We start from the raw sequence: 21,860 nt of genomic DNA, 5'->3' as shown, positions 1-21,860 counted from the left end.
AACTGGAATATATTTTGTAGTAAGTATTTCCTTATCATCATTCCTTTGCCATAAAAAAAGACTACTTTGATGAATTGCCTTTAATTCTCTTCATAGCAATTCTACTTGGCACCCGTACTGATTATAACTTAGTTTTATACCTACACCAGACTGTAAGTGATTAACGCGTGGCGTTCGTTTGTTAGCATTCTACCCCTGGCCAGCCCTCGTCCAAACTTACATCAAAACCAAGCAGATTTCTGCGTATCTCTCGCGGTCCTTCGTCACTCGGAGTCGTACCAACACAATGCATTAAAACTAGGAATATTACCTTTTTAGTGTAAAACAGATGTGGATTTAGTGAAATGGCATGTTAAGAAATCTTGCAAACGATTGTTACCTCACAAGAGCCTTTAGCATGTGTAATGAGAAGCTTGGATATATTCGTTCAACATTGTCATCGATTGTAAACTAGGACTCAAAACACTGAAGCTACTTAAAAATAAAAAAAAAAACATTGCCGGCCGGAGTGGCCGTGCGGTTCTAGGCGCTACAGTCTGGAGCCGAGCGACCGCTATAGTCGCTGGTTCGACTCCTGCCTCGGGCATGGATGTGTGTGATGTCTTTTGATTAGTTTGGTTTAATTAGTTCTAAGTCCTAGGCGACTGATGACCTCAGAAGTTAAGTCACATAGAGCTCAGAGCCATTTGAACCATAGTGCTCAGAGCCAGCCAAAAATACATTGTGTGTGTGAGGGGGGGGGGGGGGGGTGGACGACTCCTGTCCCCATACGGACCATGTGCTACGTTGTGTGGGGATGCGTTTAGAATGGAAGCGCACTGCTGTTGCTGCCGTGGCCATTGTGTGTGCGCAGACAAATGTGAACAACATTGGCTCTCTGTCATGCTCGACAGTACAGTATTTTGTTGTTTTGATCAAAGCATAGTGTATGTAATTTGTGTCTGAAACTAAAGAAAATGGAAAACAGAAGCTAATAAGTTAGGGTAAGTGAATCCACGTAACACTGTGAAGACAAAAGGCCTGTAGTTTGACGTGGCTTGGTCGGACACGAGAGATAGGACAGAGCAGGTAGATTGTCGGCGGATTTCTTAGAGTTTGGCGGTCGCCTCGCCCTTCGCCGTGTTATCGTGCCGCAGCAGTTTACAGCGGACAGTGAGCGCTGCCCCCTCCACGGCAGCACGGGCCCAGCGCCGCCGGTGGCCATGGCTGCCGCAAGATCCCCCACTCCCGGCGCCACCGGCAGCTTCAGCCAATGGGCGCGCGCTTCCCCCTCCAGTAGCGCCCCGCGGCAGCGCAGCCTGCCAGGTCCCGGAACTGGTCACTTCAGTCGAGTGCAGGCAGCCAAACAGAGAAGACGTGGCTACCTGCCGCACAGCTGTTCGCTACGAGGAAAACTACCTTTACGGTTGACGATCGCCCGTCACATGGCAGCAGGCGTTTTCGACCAGCATACGCCACTCTCCAGTGCCTTCTGCGCCAGAGGTGAGTTGCTTGCGCACGCTACTACATGCTACTGTCAGGTGGATCGGCGCTCATAGTTACCGCTGGTGAATCACTGTATGAGTATAATGCCTTTAGTTGCGCGTGTATGGGGACTGACAACTTTATAGAGCAAATATGTATGGGGTGGATGTTAAGACTTGCATATATTCAGGTATTTCGGAGCATGTTGTTTCACTTTTTCGATTAGCAAAACACCCAGATATTTCAATTAACTGCAATGCAACAGTACTTCGCGTGACTTCCCACTGCTATTAGGCACCTTGTGAACGTTTGACATGATTCTCTTTAGTTTGGACGTACTTGTGCAATTCGCGAAATTTAAGTGTCTGGACGGGCAGAGGGATAATGCATTACTTGCAACTAACAGAGGCTCCTTATAAATCATGACAAAGGAGACAAGAAAAAAAACCCAGAGACTGATATCAACGAGCTTCGTCACTCCCACCTCGGTTCTCAGGAGTATTCATGATTACGAAATAAGAGAAAGTGACAGTATGTTCTTACGACACACTTTGCCCTGTGGGCCCTGGAAAGTCATGGTTTCTCTTTAGCTACTATTCATAGTGGATGCTAAGGATAAAGTTACTGACACGGCTTCAGATATTCTGCTCGTGTTTTGAATGGTTGATGTGCCGACTGCAATCCTTCAGAAATATTATGCGGTTGGTTGCTCGAAGGGTTTCTTGGTTACAGCAGAAAATTGTGAGAGGCGAATGCGCAACACCTGTTCTGGCAGTGAATGCCGTGTAACAGTGCTTGTTGGAAACTGAGACGTAGCGCAGAGTTCAGCGTGAACGTGCGCATTGCAGTGTCGCTGCTTTGATGTTCCGCCGCCAGCGCCGCCCTCCGCCAGTGTATTTGCTCTGCACTTTATGTAATAACATTTATCATTATCCGGCGCGAGTCTTGATAACGTGGGATGAGCGGGCTCTCTCCGAAGCGAGGCCACTGCTGCAATGTCTGCTCTGACAGGTCCTCGGCGTGCGAACCAGCTGTTGTTGGTAGATCCGTCCGGCAGATGCGGTCTTTCCAGAGCAGTTAGATCCATGGTGACTAGGAGCGTTATTTCAGTCTCCCGTCTGGATCATCTTTTACAGTGATAAATGCGAGTAATTATATCTGAATTATCGTCTGCGTTTGATTTGGCGTGTTGGCTGTCTTCCGCCACTGCGAGTTTGCGGAGTGAAAATATTTCTATCTAGTGACTATAGCACTGTGAATTTTCTTCCGTACACATGCTAATATTCAAATGCTGTACCACGATTCCACAACGTTGTGAAGAGCACGTGTAGCCAAAGCGTCCCAAAAGTTAACTGCCGACGTTTAGAACTTAGATATGTTTGTTGAACGTGAACAGTACTCGAAGAAAAACTTTTAGATTACCATTTCTTTGCATCCAGTTACTACTTCACCTGCGGGAAAAATTTCTTCTTTCGAATGATGTCGATGCTCTGTCAAAAGCTCGGGATGTCGTGAAATTCTGTGCTTGTTGCGATAGCGACTGAATTGTATTTTCCCCTCCTTCCAAACATTGCGGGCTAGCTTAAGGGTCTTTTACCTGAACCCTTGCGACATGGCATGGAAAAAGTGGCACTCTATACGTGTTACACTGCTTCGAAGCTGGAGGCTTATCCGAGTAGCGGCTGGCTACGTCTTTTTTATTGTGGGATAATCCGAGACTTGGCAATAATCTGGCGGATTTGACATGGGAATGACGAGAAGAAGCAAAGGTCCTGTCTCCCACCGACAGTGATGCAATTCATATGGAGTGCATTGTTTTCTCTCGTGACACTGCATGATAAGCTTGCCTACCTTTTGACTTGCTCTGCATTTGCTTCGTCCGATCTCGGACAGGAAATTTTGCTCATTTTATGTAACTTATTTACTGTGCCTGCATGATTGCTTCTGTGAACTTGCTAATAAAAATCTTGTGCGTGTTTTCTTCTGTTGAAGATCTTCCGCCAGTAATTCAGTGTAATCCTAACACAGATAACCTACGTTCTGCCTCAAGTAACTTCAGTATAGCTTGCTCGAATAAGTTTCACTGTACGCAAAGTACTGACTGAGATAATCACTGACCGGATCGTTTTGTGCTCCAGAGTACTTCCTGTTTTCAGGTCACGCTGACCACGTTTTCAGGCTAGTCCTGAGGCAGTAGTGGTTAGGGGCCAGAGGAGTGGGGCACCTGCTGGTACACGGCGGACTGAGTAAATCTGTTAACTACTTCACGTGGAATCGACAAAATAATTACTTCACACTGCTCACACTTTCTGGGAGTATAGAGTTTCTTGTATTCTGAAAATTCGCTCGATTGTGACACGTGATCTTTGGAATTTATCTGGAAAACTTCAGGTCTTCGGATGATGTAATTACTCGATCGAAATCTCACGTTGTTATCCTTACTTTGTGAAGGCAGTTGGCGATTTTGCTTCAACTGGTCTAGTTTTTGTGTTCTAGAAAACAGACGAATACATTGATGACTTGCACCTAAATCTTTGATTTCTCGCTGTAATTTTTTTTAATATTTTGGTTGCTAGAAGAAGGATATCTTGTTTTGTATATGTATGTAACCATAATTTGCTCCGTTCGCCAAATCATGTCATACACACAGGCTTTGGGAGTACATGTGTCTTGAAAAAACGGCAGGACGCTTCTTGTACAAAAAAGTCTCTGATATTAGTAACGTCACTTGTCGATGCAATTAAAATTTGTCTACAGTGAAACATGTTTTTCAGTGTGCTGTCACTGCCGTCTTTGGAAGAAGTTGATCGGTGGAAGAAAACATAAATTCACGTAGCTCTGTCGGGGTGCAGCCAACGATGGCAAGAGAAGCCCGGGGCTGTACCAGGAAGGGTCGAACAGCAAACTGCGAGCTTTTATTGGGGGTAATAAACAACGCTGCCCTTGGAGACACGGTTAAGTGTCTTTACGGCCTACGAGCGGCAGATAGAAGGTCGAACGCTGTTTCCCTCGAGTAGGCCATCTTTGTCGGCCCTTCACGTTATTGTATTTGTAGTCTCCATAAGACTGATCGTTTCCCACGGCGCGTAGAAGGGAGTTTTTAGGAAAACTGGCACAATTACCGGGAATGCAGATATAACGAAACAATCACTGCTAATTTCTAGAGAGTTGTATGTATGAGAATGTTACCCGTATAATCGTGCGGATTCATGTAGTCGGAAATACTGACACCGAGATGGACTCAAACCCCCTATTACAGTGATATGACAACATACATCAGTTTATCATGATGAACATTCGGTTCTTTCTTGCAGTAGCATACTTCCCTTCATTTCCAGTTAAGCTTGGGGTTCCAGTTTCGTGGAGCTACGTGTTCTGTGATTCTGCTCATCTAAATAAACTGACACACAAATTCATTCATTGGTTGTAGAGATAATTATGCACACATGGAAAGCTTAGTAAAGATAAGACATTTTTTTCGCCTTACACGTGACACACACATTTTGATGTGTAGAAATGTAAACATACGGAGCTCTGTCTCATGTGGGTTCTAGAACATTTTTGTAACTTATCGCTTCATACACGTCATCTAGATCCACTGATTGCACTGCAATTCATACGTAAATATTTGGCAGAGGGCGTGGAATCACTATTTCGATACCGTACCACTTTCGAATCGTACGTAAAATTAATGAACAGCTAAATATTTCGATACAAGCTCTGACTTCTCATGTTTTTTGATGGTCACGCTTCCTTGCGTAGGTGGATGTCAACAAAATACTTTGGCACTGGGACTTGAAAGTTGACGGATATTTCGTGTATACTGAAACATTGGAGTTCCAATAATTAGAAATCGCCGTAAGGAAAGACGCATTTGTTTTAATTATTACCTCCTCCCTTTCACCTATCACATCCGCAATACTTCCTCCCCTACTCCGTGACACTACAAAACAAAACATCCTTTTTTGACATTTTTTGGTGTCTTCAGTCCTAGCAGGTAACGATACCATACAGCGCAGCAGTACTCCGGAAGAGGGCGGGAAAGCGTGCTGTATGCATTCTCTGTAGTAGATTTGCTGCACCAACCAAGAGTTCTGCTGATAAAACGCAATCTTTAGTTCGCTTTTCACACCTCTGACTGTGGCTTGTCGGTATCAAAATTAAAAGGCTGCGCCGTAGTTCGGATTCCGTATATTTTAATTGTCCATCTGTTAGCGCATTGGCTAGTCAGTTCAAAGGATGGAAAAATGCAGTTTTATTCCATCAGCAATAGAACGACGCCCATGGTGTTCAGGCTAGCCTTAGTCGTGGACACATTTACTTTTTTTTTGTGGAAATTGTACCTTGATTTGTTGTCATTAATTTGGCTAATCCCATAGTGGCGAAGTCTATCGTGGAAGCTTTCGTAGCCGATTTCAGGTCTAAGCAGTGCTCGGGTCGGTCAAGATAGCCCCGAACGCTACGTGTTCGGTAGAGGTGGGGCAAGGGGGCGGCGAGCTGCACTGCTTTATCGCAGAGATATCGACCGTTGTCTGCTCCCACGCACGAACACACACACGTTGGTGTCGGCTCTTGTGCAGTCCTCGAGCGGCAGTCGATACTCTCCATAACTTATCGACCTTCTGCGCTGTGACGTAAGAGGCAATCTTCTGTAGGGGTGAGACGGAGCAGCGGAGATTTGTTTGATTGCATGCACACCACACGGCACTCACTTCGGGTGGTAAAATACTCTGTAGGCCTTCGTCCGCATTCCTTGTACCGAAAGGCTGCGCCACGTTGCAGTAGTTACATATCTTAATTGGATGTCTGGTCATTTGCTTTATCGCCTGCTTAATGAGGTATAAATAGGCAACCACAGCGCAAACGCTAGGCGTTAGTCTTTGACGCTGGAAAGTTGTTCTGTTGCTGAGTGTGTCTTATTGTAGTTTGTCTAATTTATGATCAGCTGTGTATTTGCGAATATCTTGGGGAAGTAACGTCGAATTACAGCGGTACTGGCTCGCTGCTTGATGTAGGATCCAACTAAGATTGCCGTAGTTTGGTGTCACAGGAATTCGGCACACATTGATGGAAAAAACGGAGGTAAATGGCATAGGCGTAAGATTGTTGCAGTCGATATGCCACAGTTTGCTGTAAAAGAGCACTCTAAATGCAGCTGAAAGATTCGGTTATGGAATGACAGTGCTAAGACTCGTTGACGTTTTATTGGTGGGTGGGGGGGGGGGGGGGGACGACACCACTTATTAACCAGATACAGTCGTAGTATTTCGACATGGCCACCATTTTAGTCTCACCGCTGATTGCGACATTCCACCAACGACTATGCAGTGTGAAGCGCCTGAATATACGTTCGGTAGGAACGGAGAGGATATTCATGTCAAACAATCTGAACTTGCCTGGTACTTAGTTGGATTGAGTCTGCCACCAGCGTCTTGGCTAATTCCTTCCCGAATTCTTTTCCAATTGAGATAGCATTGTTTTCGTATTGTACATTTTTTATCGACTCGTTATCTGTAATGACTCCATTTCACATCGTTCAGTAGGTAATCTACAATCGGGTCGTTTTGGACACTTCTATGAATTTAACAAAAACATCAACGCTTTCTATTTTTTGATAACTAATTATGAGCTCGCCTCTCACTTTCAAGCCGGCCACGGTGGCCGAGCGGTTCTAGGCGCTACAGTCTGGAACCGCGCGACTGCTACGGTCGCACGTTCAAATCCTGCCTCGGGCATGGATGTGTCTGATGTCCTTAAAGTGGTTAGGTTTAAGTAGTTGTAAGTTCTTGGGGACTGATGACCTCAAATGTCAAGTCCCATAGTGCTCAAAGCAAATTGGTCTCACATTCAAGTATGTCTCACGTATTATTTGACATTGGGAAGGAAGTACTCTCAAGAAACCGGTTCAGCAATCAATAAATAGCTGATGATAACTTAAAGCAGAATTACAGAAAGTTCGTAAATTCCTCGTCAGCGGCACTAGCGTCAAAGCCAATCGTACTTAAAGGTGAGATAGTAGACTGTTACCAGCATAAATTGTTCTGAGACTGGTTATGATAGATATGAATGTTAACTGAAACATTGGAGTTCCAATAATTAGAAATCCAAACTTGCCATTCCTAACAGGAAAAACAAAATATGAGAAAATAATAAAGGGAAAGAAATAGGAACAGAAGCTACAACTTTCAGACTTTCGTGTACGAGGAAGAGGGGGAAGCTTACAATTAGCTCATGCTTTTTCCTTCGGCAGAATATACAACCTGGTCATCAGTTTGTTGTTTAACAGCTACTAGTCCATCAAGTTGCGGTCCGAACATGTTACCCCACTCTCTGCTACAAATAGCTGCTATAAATTGCGCCTCTGTCTAGTCAAGGAAGTACACTGAGAGTATCGCCTTGTAGTTCTGGTCAAATTAAAGATTTTTTCTGAGTTACGCAGTTTCTTATTTTTCATAGGTTGTGCTCCACAGCTGTGGCGTATTTCATGGAAGTTGTTTTCAAAAACAGGCCGGCTGTTGCTAAGGAAATACATTTAGTTACTACTTTTTTAAAAGATCATAATCGGGCCATGATGCATCACATTTGCGGCTCTTTGTTCTTTTATATAGGTCCCCTGCAAGAGGCTTCCTGGCAGGCCTAGTGCTGTACCAGGAGGAACTATTTTTAACGCATTTTTAATCTCCGTTACAGATTCCTTATGGACTCACATGTACGCGTATGGCTTTTTCTGAGAAGCTATGTTTCTTTTTAAGTTTACTTATGTTAGGTGATACGTGTTAATGTTGACGGATAATTTTGCAGATGCAACTGAAGATGCGACTCATGTCCTGAAACCGGGTTGTGCTTCCCTTTAAATTTCTTAAACTAGGCGGATTTTATCATTGATCGTAGTAAGTCATCGGACAGAAGGTAATGTGACCTGACGTGTTTCAAATTTGGCGCAGTTTTGTGATAGACTATGTTGTTGTTGTTGTTGTTGTCTTCAGTCCTGAGACTGGATTGATGCAGCTGACTATAAACACGATAAAGGAATGTTTTCTGGTCTGATAATGGCGTAGAAACTGATTGCAAAGATACCCATTTTGCAGCTGTCTACGTGTTTTTCAATAGGCATTCACACCAAGCTTTTTCCCCCTCCATATGACACTTCTTACTGCTGACGTTGATATGTGAGCTAGTTCAGAATGGCCTACCGACTACATTAGTATAGGTTCTTCATTAAGCAAGCAAATGTATGGGGAGAATGGGTCGAGTTCGGTTATACAATCCTGGTAGGTGGACCTTGAATGGTTTCGACAAATGGTACTTTTCAATCTCTGTTGACTCGTCATGGACAGGAGACTTCCGCTAGTTAAGTAATGGTCAGTATCACTGAAATTCTCGAACAACAGTGTACTACGTTGTTATCTTATTTTGACTACACACAGAAGACGTGGTAGCAACTGAACACTGCTCAGTTGCTACCAAGTCTTCAAATGAAGCACTAGTGAAGCGGTTGAATTTTCTAAATCGAGCTGTATATGGTATTATCGTTTATTTGGGAGATGCATATGAGGCCTGAAGATGGCATAGTGGAATGCCGAAACTGGTTGTCATCAAAATATAATAAAATATCCTACTCGAGCGTGGAGAATTTCTTTGATATTGACAAATGCTACTTCTGTCCCTACAGCATAAGGCAGCCGGTTTTAATGTTGAGTTTCTCAGTACAGGCCCTTTCATACAACGGACGTGCGTGCACGTCGTGTGCTGCACCCTGCAGGAACCGAAGCTGCGGTTCCCCACTGCCTGCTCTCGCCCTCCTCCTCCCCCCCCCTCACTGCGAGGCCCCGCGATTCGGCCCAGGACTTGAGGCGCGTCGCGGCGCCTGTATTGTGCCAGCCAGCCGGAGCGTGTCTGACGGGTTCCGGGCTGACAGTCTCTGGAAAAGAGCTGGAGGAGGGGCGGGGCTTCTCCCCTCACCCTCTGGAGGTGTGATTATCCAGTCTGCAGGCGGCGGCCAGTAGCAGCAATGATTCACCGACCGGTTCCTGCCACCACCGAGCGAGTACTCGGTTAGAAACGGAGAAGCGAGCGGACGCTGTGGCAGGGATGACTCAGTGCCAAGGCTCAGCTAATGCTAGAAGTTATATTTAACTGGTTTTATGGGTCATTTCAACGATTCTTTCATCGAAATGGTGTGGATGAAAGATTCGGCGGCAAATGCGCGTATGATTGGTATCAGCATTAGTGACCACAGTATTACTTTCAGGCCTACTCATGCAACTAATTTTTTACTGGATACGTTCCCAAAAAAAGACGTGAGGTGTACAATCAATGGTCAGTGAGGTTGAAGTTCGCGGGTGTCATTGTCCTGCCGGTTGAAAATAAATGAAAGCCCTTGTTCATGGAGTTACTAGGTTTCATGACGTGGTCGAAGGGGAATCTGTGAGTAGCAACATGAGGCAAGGAGAAATAAATCAAAACTGTCCAGACAGAATAATTATCATTCACCACACGGAAAGCAAAATTACCGGCGATCGCTACAAGATCGTGAGAATGAAGGACGTGAAGAGAAAAACATATAAGCTGATCTCAGGTACTAGAAAAGTAAGTCCGAAACTGTACGTTTGGATAACAGCTCATTGTGAATAATAGCAATTCGGAAAAAGTCACTTTTAAATTTCTTACATGTAAGAAAAAAGTGAACGTCAAGGTTCAGCAAAACGATTGAATGCCGCTTGTAATAGTATATGATTACAATTTATTGGGAGGTACGTGTCTATTCGAATCCATTGATATTACGCATCAAGGGAGAGCAGGGTGAGAATCCCTGGTCAGAGATTAGAGGCTGACTGCAAGCACAGCTCGAGCGCGGCATCTTAGAAAAACTGACCAGCGGTATAAAATAAACACACAACTCCGATTAAATGGGAACTAGATTTTTTTCTATTGATTCACGTTGGTTTGACAGCCCTCGAGAAGGCCAAAGCAGTAGTGTAATACCTATCTCAATATAAGCCGAAACACAGCTTTCGAGGATATTACGAACGATCATTGGGTTGCGAAGAAAGCTACACGTGTAATAAAAACATAAACAGCTTAGAAAAAAAGAGAAGGTAGTTTGTACAAGGAAATGCTGAAACCCTATTTTTTCATTTACTTACCCTCAGTTCATTTCTAGAACACATTCCGCGAAAAATTTTAGCAAAGAAATTCGATACGTTGCTCCGTTTCAGTTATTCAGCATAGAATTTAGCCAATCGGGGCTTCGCGCCCTGGCATTCAAGCGGCCTGCCAGGGGCGGTGTTGCCCAACGAGTGCTTTGTCTCGTTAGCTGCAACTTGAATTTACGCGCGCGACGATCTGACTGGCTAACTTCAATGCTAAATAACTCGGAAACGGTGCAACGTATCGAATTTTATTTCTTAACCTCTATGTATAAGTATAACCTGCCCTGTAACATCCCTACAAGCATTTCACACATTTTCTGACCACCCTGTTATATATACTGCGCTATTTCTAAATAATCCCTGTACCTTTTTGTGAGAGATAGGTTAATACTGAGAGGTGAATAGTCGATTCGATGTTGCGGAAACTTGGGGCAAGATGGGTGTACGCAATTACTACGCACACAGTGTTGGCGCCACGTGTCCGTTGCTGCTTGGTCGCAGTCAGGTCCGCCATTGTGGTAAGCCGCAGTCCCGCCTCGGCAGGCTTGCGCACAACCCTCGGACAGCAAAGAGCGCCGCCTCCCACCCCCCGTGGCGCGCTTGTGTTCTGTCGCCTCGGGCCACACACGCTATGAATGGCGAAGAGCCCACGGCGGCCACACCAAAGGCGCCGACATGGCCACCCCCCTCGCCCCTCTGTGTCCGTCGCTACATGGAGGTCTCTCTCAGACAGCGTTCCAGTCCAAAATTATTACAGCTGTTCTTATCTCGGATCTCTTGGCAAAATACCTGAACCTTAGCTCCCCATTGGCTGAGGCGTTTAATAGGTTTCGTAAACCTGTGTCGATCAGTAAATTAATACACGTTTTATCACCTCTTCATCGTAGGCCAGTAAAAAATTGAGGAAATTTAATGCTTCAGTCGTGTAATAAGTCTACATTTTCTTTGTGTTACTACGTAGCAACATTGAGCATTTTGTGCTCAAGTCGTCAAATGACAATACAAGATTACATTGGTTCTGAAAATTCGATAGTTCTGTTTCTTGTGATTACATTTATTACCGTTCTGGTAGTTAGTTGAGACGGTAGCAGCGACCAGTTTCATATTAGTTATACAAACTTTTAAGTGATGCCTGTACGTTTATTTCGCCAAGGAAAACTGGCATGCCATAGATTGTTGTGGAGATGAGTGAAATATCAGCTCACATTTCGATGAACTTGTACTTCGCCAATTAACGTGCACTTTAAACTAAGCCTTTTTCGTGCTGGTGGAAAAATTCTGTGCATTTGACTTTCGAATTTCGCAACCTGCATCCAAGCAATACTACGCCTAAAAGTATTGTCGCGGAGGCCACAACTTTGCAGTGCTTGTTTTCTGGTGGTGTAAGTCAGCTCCTTTGTAAAAAAAATCTTAGATACATTAAATCACTATTGGTTTGTAAATATGATTTAGTTAGCCATTACATTACATCAGCTGCGGTGTGCAAGTGCGTCCCGAATGACAAAAATCGGGTAAAAGGCGTATCCGTTGCGATGCTGCGACTGAACGCAACCCGCTAGCCACCAATGCGTGAGGTGCTGCCTGCGAAGAGGGGCATCAGTGACTCGCGTTCGCCTGCTGTATTCTGTTAAGTAACAGAGTATCGAGATACTCTGAGAAACCTGAATAGTGGAGTCGTACGTTGGATTATACTTGTAAACTCGAAAATTCTTAGCGATACGAAGTTGGGAAGACTATAGCTTCCATAGCAAAAGTCTTATCTGACGTACTCCACACCCAAATACCAACAAATTGATAGTCTAGTACAGATGTGGATGGAAATGGATGATACTGTCTGATTTCCGCTACTCGCTGTGGTAGAAACCAGATGTGTGGCTCCTTTGTGCTTAAATGTACGCGCCACTCTTAAAGTCTGCCTTCGGTTTGTAGGATTGCAACTAAATTACCGGTTTTCTAAATAATTCAGCAATTAACTTTCGACTGTGTATTCCGCTATTCAAACATGTCTTGTACAGAAGAAATTAAAACAAAGCTAAACTGCTCAAACAAATGCCACGAGTGTCATCTGCAACTGATTGCGGTGCTTGCGACACAGTCTAACTCTACATTTATTTGCTGATCGCTCGGACTCTTGAAACTTGCCCAAAAGAGCCCTTCGGTCTTTCTCACGCCGTCTAAGTTCCTTGACAAATTTTTCATTGTAGGTAGAACAATGCTCAACCGTTCATACAAGATATGATAGAAGTACCTGACTACGCCCTCAAGTATTTCATGAAAAGTGTAATTTGTAAAAAATATTAAACTTCTTCTACCGCGCAGTACGAGCCTTAATGCCAGAACGCGAAGTCTGCATGTAGCAGCAGACCCGTTATTTTCTCTTGCCACTCGCCACCATTCGTTAGCAAGCCAAATTCATAATCTAGAAATGTTAAGCCAAATGGTATTATTACATCTTAGTTACGAAGTTATAAAAATGATAGTAATAATTTAACTACCCATAATTGACGGAAGGATGAGTGTTGAAAGCAATTGCAGAATGAGCTTCAGTTGCAGGTACTTCTATTCAGAAAATGCGTTTAAGCTTATAACAACATTCAAGGTTGTTACGGAACACGTTTCAAAAAGCGCTGTTTTTCCATTTCACCACTTCAAAATTCTTGTCCTCTTGTAAATTTCTGGTACAGAAACACGACCTCCACTATTGAGCCGAGTGTAAGAGCGTGACACTGTGACAAATACAGGAGTATTCGGGCGAGCAGATTAAAACTGTTATGACGAGAATGAAACACCTCGCATGTATTTGTCGATCTCCAGATCATAGAAGGCTCGTCTGCCAAAACTATGTACGCGCACCTCTTCCAAAAGGGAATTCGCGGAATCCATGTAACGCGGTTAATGGATCGTTCACTCGACTTTTTGTAAGTTCTGTTGTTCGTGTCCGCCAGATGAGTGGCAGCTGAGATAGCAGTGGGATAGAACGTCAGTGAACAGAACAGAAGTTGCGAACAATCTCATTCCCAGATTGGTAGCTCTCCTGGAAACAACTACATGTCAATCAAGTTTTTATTCTGATACACACACACTTCAGCTGACGAAAGGCGTATCTAGAGTATACTGACGCACGTGATAAACTGAGTAGTAGAGATTATGTCGCTAAAATTCCTGCCTTTATTGCAGCAATGGAATCCGCTGCCGCCCCCGAGATGTCAGTGACGGTAAAGCAAGAGGCGGTGCTTCTGACACCACCCTCGTCGCCGGCGGCGTCCGCCCCCGCGGACCCGCCGCCGCTGCCGCCCCCGCCGCCGCCGGCAGTGCCTCTGTCTGCCTTCTGCCGGCCACTGCCGCAGCACCAGGCGCCGCCTCCACCGCCCCCGCACCTGTACTACGGCGGCCTAGCGCTGCCCCCGGCGGCCGCCCTGCTCGGTCACTGGCTGCGGCTGCACTGCCGCCCCTCGGGCCCGCCCCCGCTTCCGCCCCCGGGAGTCGGACGGCCTCGCTCTGGCCCCCTGCGGCCCAAAAAGCAGTTCATCTGCAAGTACTGCTCGCGCCACTTCACCAAGTCGTACAACCTGCTCATCCACGAGCGCACGCACACCGACGAGCGGCCCTATTCGTGTGACATCTGCGGCAAGGCGTTCCGGAGACAGGACCACCTCAGGGACCACAGGTGAGTTAACTTGACCAGAGTATTCAAGCTTCACTTCAGATTCGAACTAAGATTAAAAAGTCCACGGAATGTAGTCAAGTTTATAGTGACGGTTAATGTAAACTGGAACGATTACGACTGAATATCTGAGAACGTTTCTGCACCAGAAAGAATTTCTGCTCCCTAAGACATCAACTAACTAGTGGTAAGCTCTTCTAGCAACTCAAAGTTCATTTTTCCACGATTCTTTGGAATGGAGTAATCTAATATTCGTATGTGTCATTGGCATTAATAGTATTTCAAATACCTTCTTCGTCGTAGAGCTCTGCATCTCTTTGGCAGATCGTGCCTTTAAAGTTCAAAATATTTTGCACATAGTATCACACAAATCTGAAAAAATTAAAGAGAAATAAGACTGTTCAGTAGTTACTTGGATGTTACGTCACTGTCTGTTGCTTTCGTACCTAACGAACCTTCTTGTTCCGAAGATAGTTCTTAGTTTGTTCGTTAGCAGTATATGGATCCAAATTGCCTTTTTAATCTTCGTTAGTGATCATAACTCTGTACACGTTACGTATGTAATTAAATACCGCAGTATAGCTTCTTCAACAAACCTCTTTCTAAAAGAGTAAATATTTTTATACTTAGAGGGTATTGTTGAGAACTTCAGAAGAGAATGCCGTATACTAGCGAGAATATACTAAAAATGTAACGTCCGTGGTTGTCTTTATATTTAACTACGACCGAAAAGGACTGCAGATTTTACCTAACTATGAAATTCAGGTTGAAGATTCAATGTCATCAAATAAACTGATCAATGTCGACAGGTAGTCGCGATGTTGACAGAACCGGTTCTTCCTTCATTTGTACGGTAAAGTGGAAAGAACCTCTGGTATTGAGCGTACTTTACTTTTGTGAATTTCTATGAAGATTGTATAGCCGCTTAATAACTTTCAAAGTATTTATCAGATATAAAGATGAAATTTCAGCTCCTTACTTTTCAGTTCAGCTGAAAAAATTCACTAGTAAACTCAAGGCACAGAAGTTGTTTTTTTTTTTAAAAAAAAAAAAAAGGCCGCGTTGCTCTCAATGCAAAATGCTGTTGGATGGTGTAAGAGGAAACGCTTGGAGTGAAACCATTCGGTATCAGTACTTCAGGTAAGGGCAGAGTAGCTCCTGTTTACAGCTCTAAAGATAGACGATATAACAGGGCTTAACTGCTTTCATACAAACTGCAGGATCCTTTACCGGATTTACATGTGTCCTCAGATTATGCCTCCTGCAGCAAACATGCAGACTGATACTGTTAAAGATGAAAAATCTTTTCTTGGGTAAGTGTCATTAATGATAATGTTGGGCATCCTTCGCCCGTACTTGACCTGAGTGAAGCAGGAACATAATCGTGCAAAACTGAGGAATGCTGTTACCAGGAAATAGATGGTTATGTGAGGTGTAGCCTGGAAATCTGAAGTCAAATAGCAGCTGACTTTCGTAGGGTCGTCGGAAAAGGAGAGAACTGTCAGCATATTAATAATTTTGCTGTCCAGCGCTAGGGTTGCAGGAATTGTGGCGTAAACAATTCAGGACACTTACCGACTTGACCTAGGATGGGGAAATTACTTCTCTTCCGGTCGAACGTTCACTCACATACTAGCACAGTTCATTCCTTTCACGTTACTTGGAACATCTTTCAACGAAAAATTCTGTCGTAAAACATACCACGACGAATCTATGTGCAACATTTTGCCTGAACTGAAAACCTGAGCAACATTGTAACTGTAGGTTCATACTTGCGTCAGTCACAATGTCTGTGACTAACATGCTACTTCAATCACAAAAGTTTATGTGGAAGCAGTGATAACATTAGTGGAGCACGAGAAATAAGTGAATTGTAAACATGATAACTAAGACCAGCAGGACGAAACGACAAAATGGACCTGTGGATATTTATTGAAACAGCATTTTTGGGGAAGACCACTAGTGAAAATACCGGTTCCGTATTGTAGAATAAGATTCATACTAACTTCTAGTCCGTTTTGTAAGTGTTCTAGCAAGAGTTCAGACGCGCACCATTATTAATAGCATTACACTGAAGACACCTAAATTTTTCTTCGGAAACGATGCAAGGTATTATATCTGAATCACGTGTTTAGGTTTAGTTTAACCTTGGAAAATATCATTTGCTCTGGAACAATCTTTCATGTCCCTGATCTGCATGGTAAAATAGTGATGTCAGAATAAACGGGTTTATGTACATAGACCTTATTTTATCGTCTGGTTTTTCGTGTAATTGTCTATTTCCTTGCTTGTGATGCTTCATAAGAAAGCTGAACATAACTCCAGGAAGGCTAATTCCTACGTTCTTCTCTCATTTTGCTTGAAATTCACATCACTGTAGTCCTCTTCGCTACATCCAGTACTTCATTAACCACAGTCTCCACCGTTGTATAAAGTAACATTTGACGTGTTTTACACTGAAAGAGTTAGCTTCCTTTCGTGGCTGTGGTCTACTCTGTGAGAAACGGTTATTGATAAAGGCGAAGTAACACAAGTTAAAAGAGATCTAAAATACATGTCCAACTAGATGAATACCCCGCAATGCCCAGTTACGTATTTATCTCAAAGTTGGGAGTGAAATGTCCTCGGAAGTGACACCAACCTGCCTAACGCCTTGAAATGTTTAATCGACACTAACCTAGCGTTTTCGATGGCTTTGACACACCGCCACACTTGAAACGGGCTGAAAATTTCTTGCTCTACTGGTACAAGGGTTGCCCCGAAAGTAATGCATCACATTTTTTCAACAATTCTTTATTGAACGTAATGAGAATTACACACAAGAAAGAATGTTGTTTTATCTACAAACCCTGTTTTTCCACGTAATCTCCATCCCATTCCATGGCCTTCCTCCAGCACGAAACAAGGTCGTATATGCCCTGTCCTGGTGGAGGAGCCAGTGTTGGGCTGTGTGAATCACCTACTCATCATCCTCAAAATGTCTTCCACGAATGGGCATCCTTTAGTGGCCCAAACAAGTGGAAGTCTGAGGGGGCTGGGGCAGGTGTGACAGCCGTGGATAGTTTCCTATACTGCTGCAAATCGGAGCTACGCCGAACCACATTCTCGTGACCCTCACCTTTCATGCCCAGCGATTGACTGTACTTCAGTCAACAATAGCAGCTCCATAGACTTCGCACAAGCGTTTGTGAAATTAGTTTCTCTTTCTGCAATGGGAAATTAAATAACGGCGCGATGTTTCTAACTTACGTCATCTACAGACGCCATTTTGAACTTGTCCTGCAGCTACGCTATCTGTCGTTAAGTGACAAACTTGGCGCGCCCACTCAGGAGACGTCAAATGATACATATGTAACGTATCGCATTCGCAGCATTGTTTTCGGCTAAGAAAAAGAACGCGGTGTATTACTTTCTGGGCAACCCTCGTATTTTGTGTAGTCCCCAGACACCTATATCATATGAAATTGCAGTTACTTTCATCTTCTCTCTCTCTCCCTCTCTCTCTCTCTCCCTCTCTCTCTCTCTCTCTCTCTCTCTCTCTCTCTCTCTCTCTCTCTCTCTCTCTCTGTCTCTCTCTCCCTCTCTCCTCTCATCCAATTGCTCATCAACCTCTTTGCTTTCTCCAGGTACATCCACAGCAAGGAGAAGCCGTTCAAGTGTGGGGAGTGCGGCAAGGGCTTCTGCCAGTCTCGCACGCTGGCGGTGCACAAGATCCTGCACATGGAGGAGTCGCCGCACAAGTGCCCCGTGTGCGCGCGCAGCTTCAACCAGCGCTCCAACCTCAAGACGCACCTGCTGACGCACGCAGCGCCTCCACCTCAGCAGCAGCAGCAGCAGCAGCATCACCCGCCGCCACTGGCCGCCCCCTTCTCTGTGCCTGTCGGTGGCCCACTGCCGCCAGCGCCGCCCCCGCCACCTCCTCCCCCGCAGACGCACCACCACGCGCCGCCACCCCCGCTGCTGCTGGACCTCTCTTCGTCGGCCACCAGATCGCTCCCTGCGACGTTGCCGCCGCCCCCGGCGCTGCCCCTGAATCCCGCCCCCAAACGCCTGAGCGGATTCACCATTGCAGACATCATGGGACGGTAGTCAGCTGTTGGCGACACGAGTTGCAGGACAACCTCGTACACACAAGCCGTTGTTAGCCGATGAGCGTTCGCGCTGGTATCTAGTCCAAAGAGTATGACTCGCAGCATTGAATCTTCCTAAAATGGCCTCTCCGATGAACTCAAACTATGACTAATGAAAAGAGGCTAAGACTTCTCGCAAGCGCTTGAGATAAAGCTTCTCGAATCTCATCGCTGATTTCATAAATATTCAGTTTTGCTACCAATCACCCCAGATTGTGAAAAATTCGCCAGGAGGCGGTGATGCGAAGTCCTTTTGTTGGGACATGGCTGGATGATAGCATTGTCTGTGGAAGTTTGCACCTGGAAAATTTCCTAAAGAATGTCACCTCGCTGAAAAGCTATTTCCTAGTCTCTCATAACACTACTTCGCACTCTGACACCACTAGGGAATTACAGATGAGAAAAACGTTGTTTGTGTGAGCGGCACTCTTAACTGTAGAATATGTACAAATTATTTATCTTGCATACCACCAGTGTTTGAGCAAGTACTATACAGAGAAAGTAGTCATAGAGACAGATGTATTTAAGAGTGTAGTTAGTCTGCAAGAGAGTATTTTATGTTCTGTAAAGGAAAAAGATGTATTATAATTTAAGAGCACTGTAAATAAGTGAATCATGTAGAATAGAATTTTCTTTACCCGTATTGTTACCAAGTATTATGCCAAAACCAGTATTTACTTCTGGAGCAATGAATTGAGATAATGAACTGTTGAATTAATTTTAAGATTCCTTTAACGGGTCGTGCAAGCCAAAGACGCATGTGAGGAGGCAGTTCCTTCTTTGTTTTCTTTTTTCTCTTATTTCTCTCATAGCAAGTTACCAGTGATTCTGATTGTAAGCCAGTATGTTCTACTGGGCATGAGAGCAATGTATCAAACGACAAAAGTTAAGTTCCTTACTGATGCTATTTATTTATTGAACGCAATTCAGTTGTATTTTTCACTAATTAAGAATTATTCTTTTTATAAAGGAAATGTATATACTGTACTGCTATGGTATTTATTAGTAAAACGATTTTCAATACCAGAAAATACTTGTTTTTATTACGATAATAGCCTTAAAAGGTTAAACTTGCTCATCAAAGATAGTTATTCGCTGAAATTAGAATATACTTTCATCACGTCAGACATTCAGGACTAATGTTCATGACACTGTATTCGCTGCAACATGTGGTAAGTGAATCATTTAACTAGTATTATGTCCTTTTACATTCGCCATGTATGTGCTAGACGTGGTCCTTACCTACGAACAGAGTTTCCTATGGTGCAACAGGAATCAATCTGGAAGAGATGTAGCATCATTGCCGCACTTACTGCCCAACCGCTAGCTTAGTTGCTCTTTTCAACTCCAGTGCCGAAATATAAAACGTTTTCATGTTAAGATTTAACCCTTCGAGTACCAGTAATATAAAAAGGTGTAAAATTTTTCGTAAAACTTTTACGAGTGTAGTATGATACGAATAAAAGTACATCACAATTTTTTTTTTTGTGATTTCACTTTGGAAGCACTGCGACAATGTTCCCAATTACCCATTTCATCAACTACGTTCTGAAGCAATTTCGCATTTATCCTAGAGTCACAAATCTCTGAACTTCAATGTAGTCACAGTGCCTAAAGGAAATTATAGTTCTAAATAAGAAGCAAATATGGGCCTAAAATTTAATAAATTTATCCTAAAGGTACATGACAGTGATTTCATTTCGGAACCACGCATGAAAGTACAAACGAAAATTAAAAGTTAGAATGACTTCTGATGTACCTACTTTCACTGTATTTCAAGACGTCAGATATTGAAAATTAACTGTTTTGCAAACAGCTAAACTTGTCAGTTCAACCACTGTCACTGATGAGCACGCATTTTTTACGCACTGTTCTCATTTAGTAGCCACATGAAAACAGGAAATGCTACTTAATTATGTGAGAGGACAAGTAATACAGCCAGTTGTGAAGTTATCGCAAATTACTGCGGAGGTTTGAGCCAAGGCAGAATATTAAAATGGCCGACTTTGATAAGTAAACGGCTTGGCGTTATTCCTGGATTTACTGTCGTCTCTAAGAACTCTAGGATTTATGGGAATTTTTCACTTTGTGTTAAAACACTTAAGAAATTTCATCAAAAATGGAGGGCTTACAAATTTTCACGTCATTTCACTCCTAAGTTACGCCTTCTCTGGTGCTGCAGAAGAATAGTGGGTAAGGTACTTCACATCTCATGGATAGTTCAGTATTAGGAACATACTTCTAGCATGCCACAAGATTACAATATGTAAAAAACAAAACACACAATCTAAAATCAGAGGAACTCCATACGAATTTTAACAGGTTGGTTACAGGGGACGTCGCAATAAATGTCGCCAAATTGTCTTAAAAGTCACCGTTCCCTGGAACGATGTCGAAGATTTGCTTTTAGGTTTTAAGAAATTGATAGGAAAATTCCCAAACAGAGGGAGAGCCAAATGCCAATTAGGCCTTATCTTCACTTACACAGTTAGCTGCCTGCCATCCATTGCAAATCAAAACTTTACGGCAGTTAGCAATGAAGAATCTCTGTAAAATTTAAAGTGCTAGGACTGCTATTAGCAACATTTTCAGAGCATTCTTAAATTCCTATATTACCAGTAAAATGTGCCAGTTGATCTATCTTCATCGCAATAAGGTGATCAAGGCTTCACTGTAATTTCTCTATCTATTGCAGAGGCTAGTTACATTTCAAAATCATCGCTTTCGAGCCAGTGGAAATGTGTTACAGGTGAGACGTCACTTTGTAATCTACCTTTCTTTAAGTGACAGCTCACTGCAAAACGGACGTGCGATATATATGCTCAACCACAAAATAATTGACATTGTAAGTCATAGTTTAACTGAGTGCAAAAGTCTTAGCTGTATGTGAGTATCTGTTTTAAATTAAATCCGACAATTTACATGTCGCTAATGATATTGAACATTATATATTTTAAAAATTTCAATGTAAGATTTGATGGCAAAGCAATACCGCGTTACTAGATTACAAAAGTGAATAAAGTCATAGCCCTTGCTCACAGGAATTGGTATGTAAAGGGAAATCTCACACAAGCTTCTGTAGGGACGTGTTGAGTTTCTTTAGCCGATATTTCTCCTACATTATTTGCAAGGATACAACTGATTTACTGTACCGTTCATTTCGAAACAAATATAATAGTCTCGGTGCTATCGGAATGCTGATCTGAAGTAATGTTCTCCGCAGGACAAATTAATAACCAATATGCAGGGCACTATGTTATGACATCCCGTATGCTAGTAGTTAACGAAACATAGACCTTACACAGAAATCTTAAAATTTCGAGGCAGTCAGTTGCTCAGAGACTGGAAAAACATTTCATGGTAAAATTCCTGACAATCTGCCACGGCGATGATGATCACAAGCGGACGTTGGAGGTTAAACATTCCGTCAACGTCGAGGTCATGAGTGGC

General features: G+C 43.5%; 1 protein-coding gene across 1 annotated transcript; it reads left to right on the top strand.

The window, feature by feature from the left end:
* The first annotated feature begins 1,325 nt into the window (after window positions 1–1,325).
* On the top strand, window positions 1,326–19,888 carry LOC126334923 (protein odd-skipped-like). Its single transcript, XM_049997645.1, has 3 exons — window positions 1,326–1,482; window positions 13,794–14,283; window positions 17,907–19,888. Exons 1-3 carry the CDS (start codon window positions 1,425–1,427, stop codon window positions 18,367–18,369), a joined length of 1,011 nt encoding a protein of 336 aa, XP_049853602.1. The 5' UTR covers window positions 1,326–1,424; the 3' UTR covers window positions 18,370–19,888.
* The last annotated feature ends 1,972 nt before the right edge of the window (window positions 19,889–21,860 follow it).

Source organism: Schistocerca gregaria, chromosome 2 (genome assembly GCF_023897955.1).
Source record: "Schistocerca gregaria isolate iqSchGreg1 chromosome 2, iqSchGreg1.2, whole genome shotgun sequence".
NCBI lineage: Eukaryota > Metazoa > Arthropoda > Insecta > Orthoptera > Acrididae > Schistocerca > Schistocerca gregaria.
Note: the sequence above shows the minus strand (reverse complement) of the source record. Positions and strands in the feature narration are given on the sequence as shown.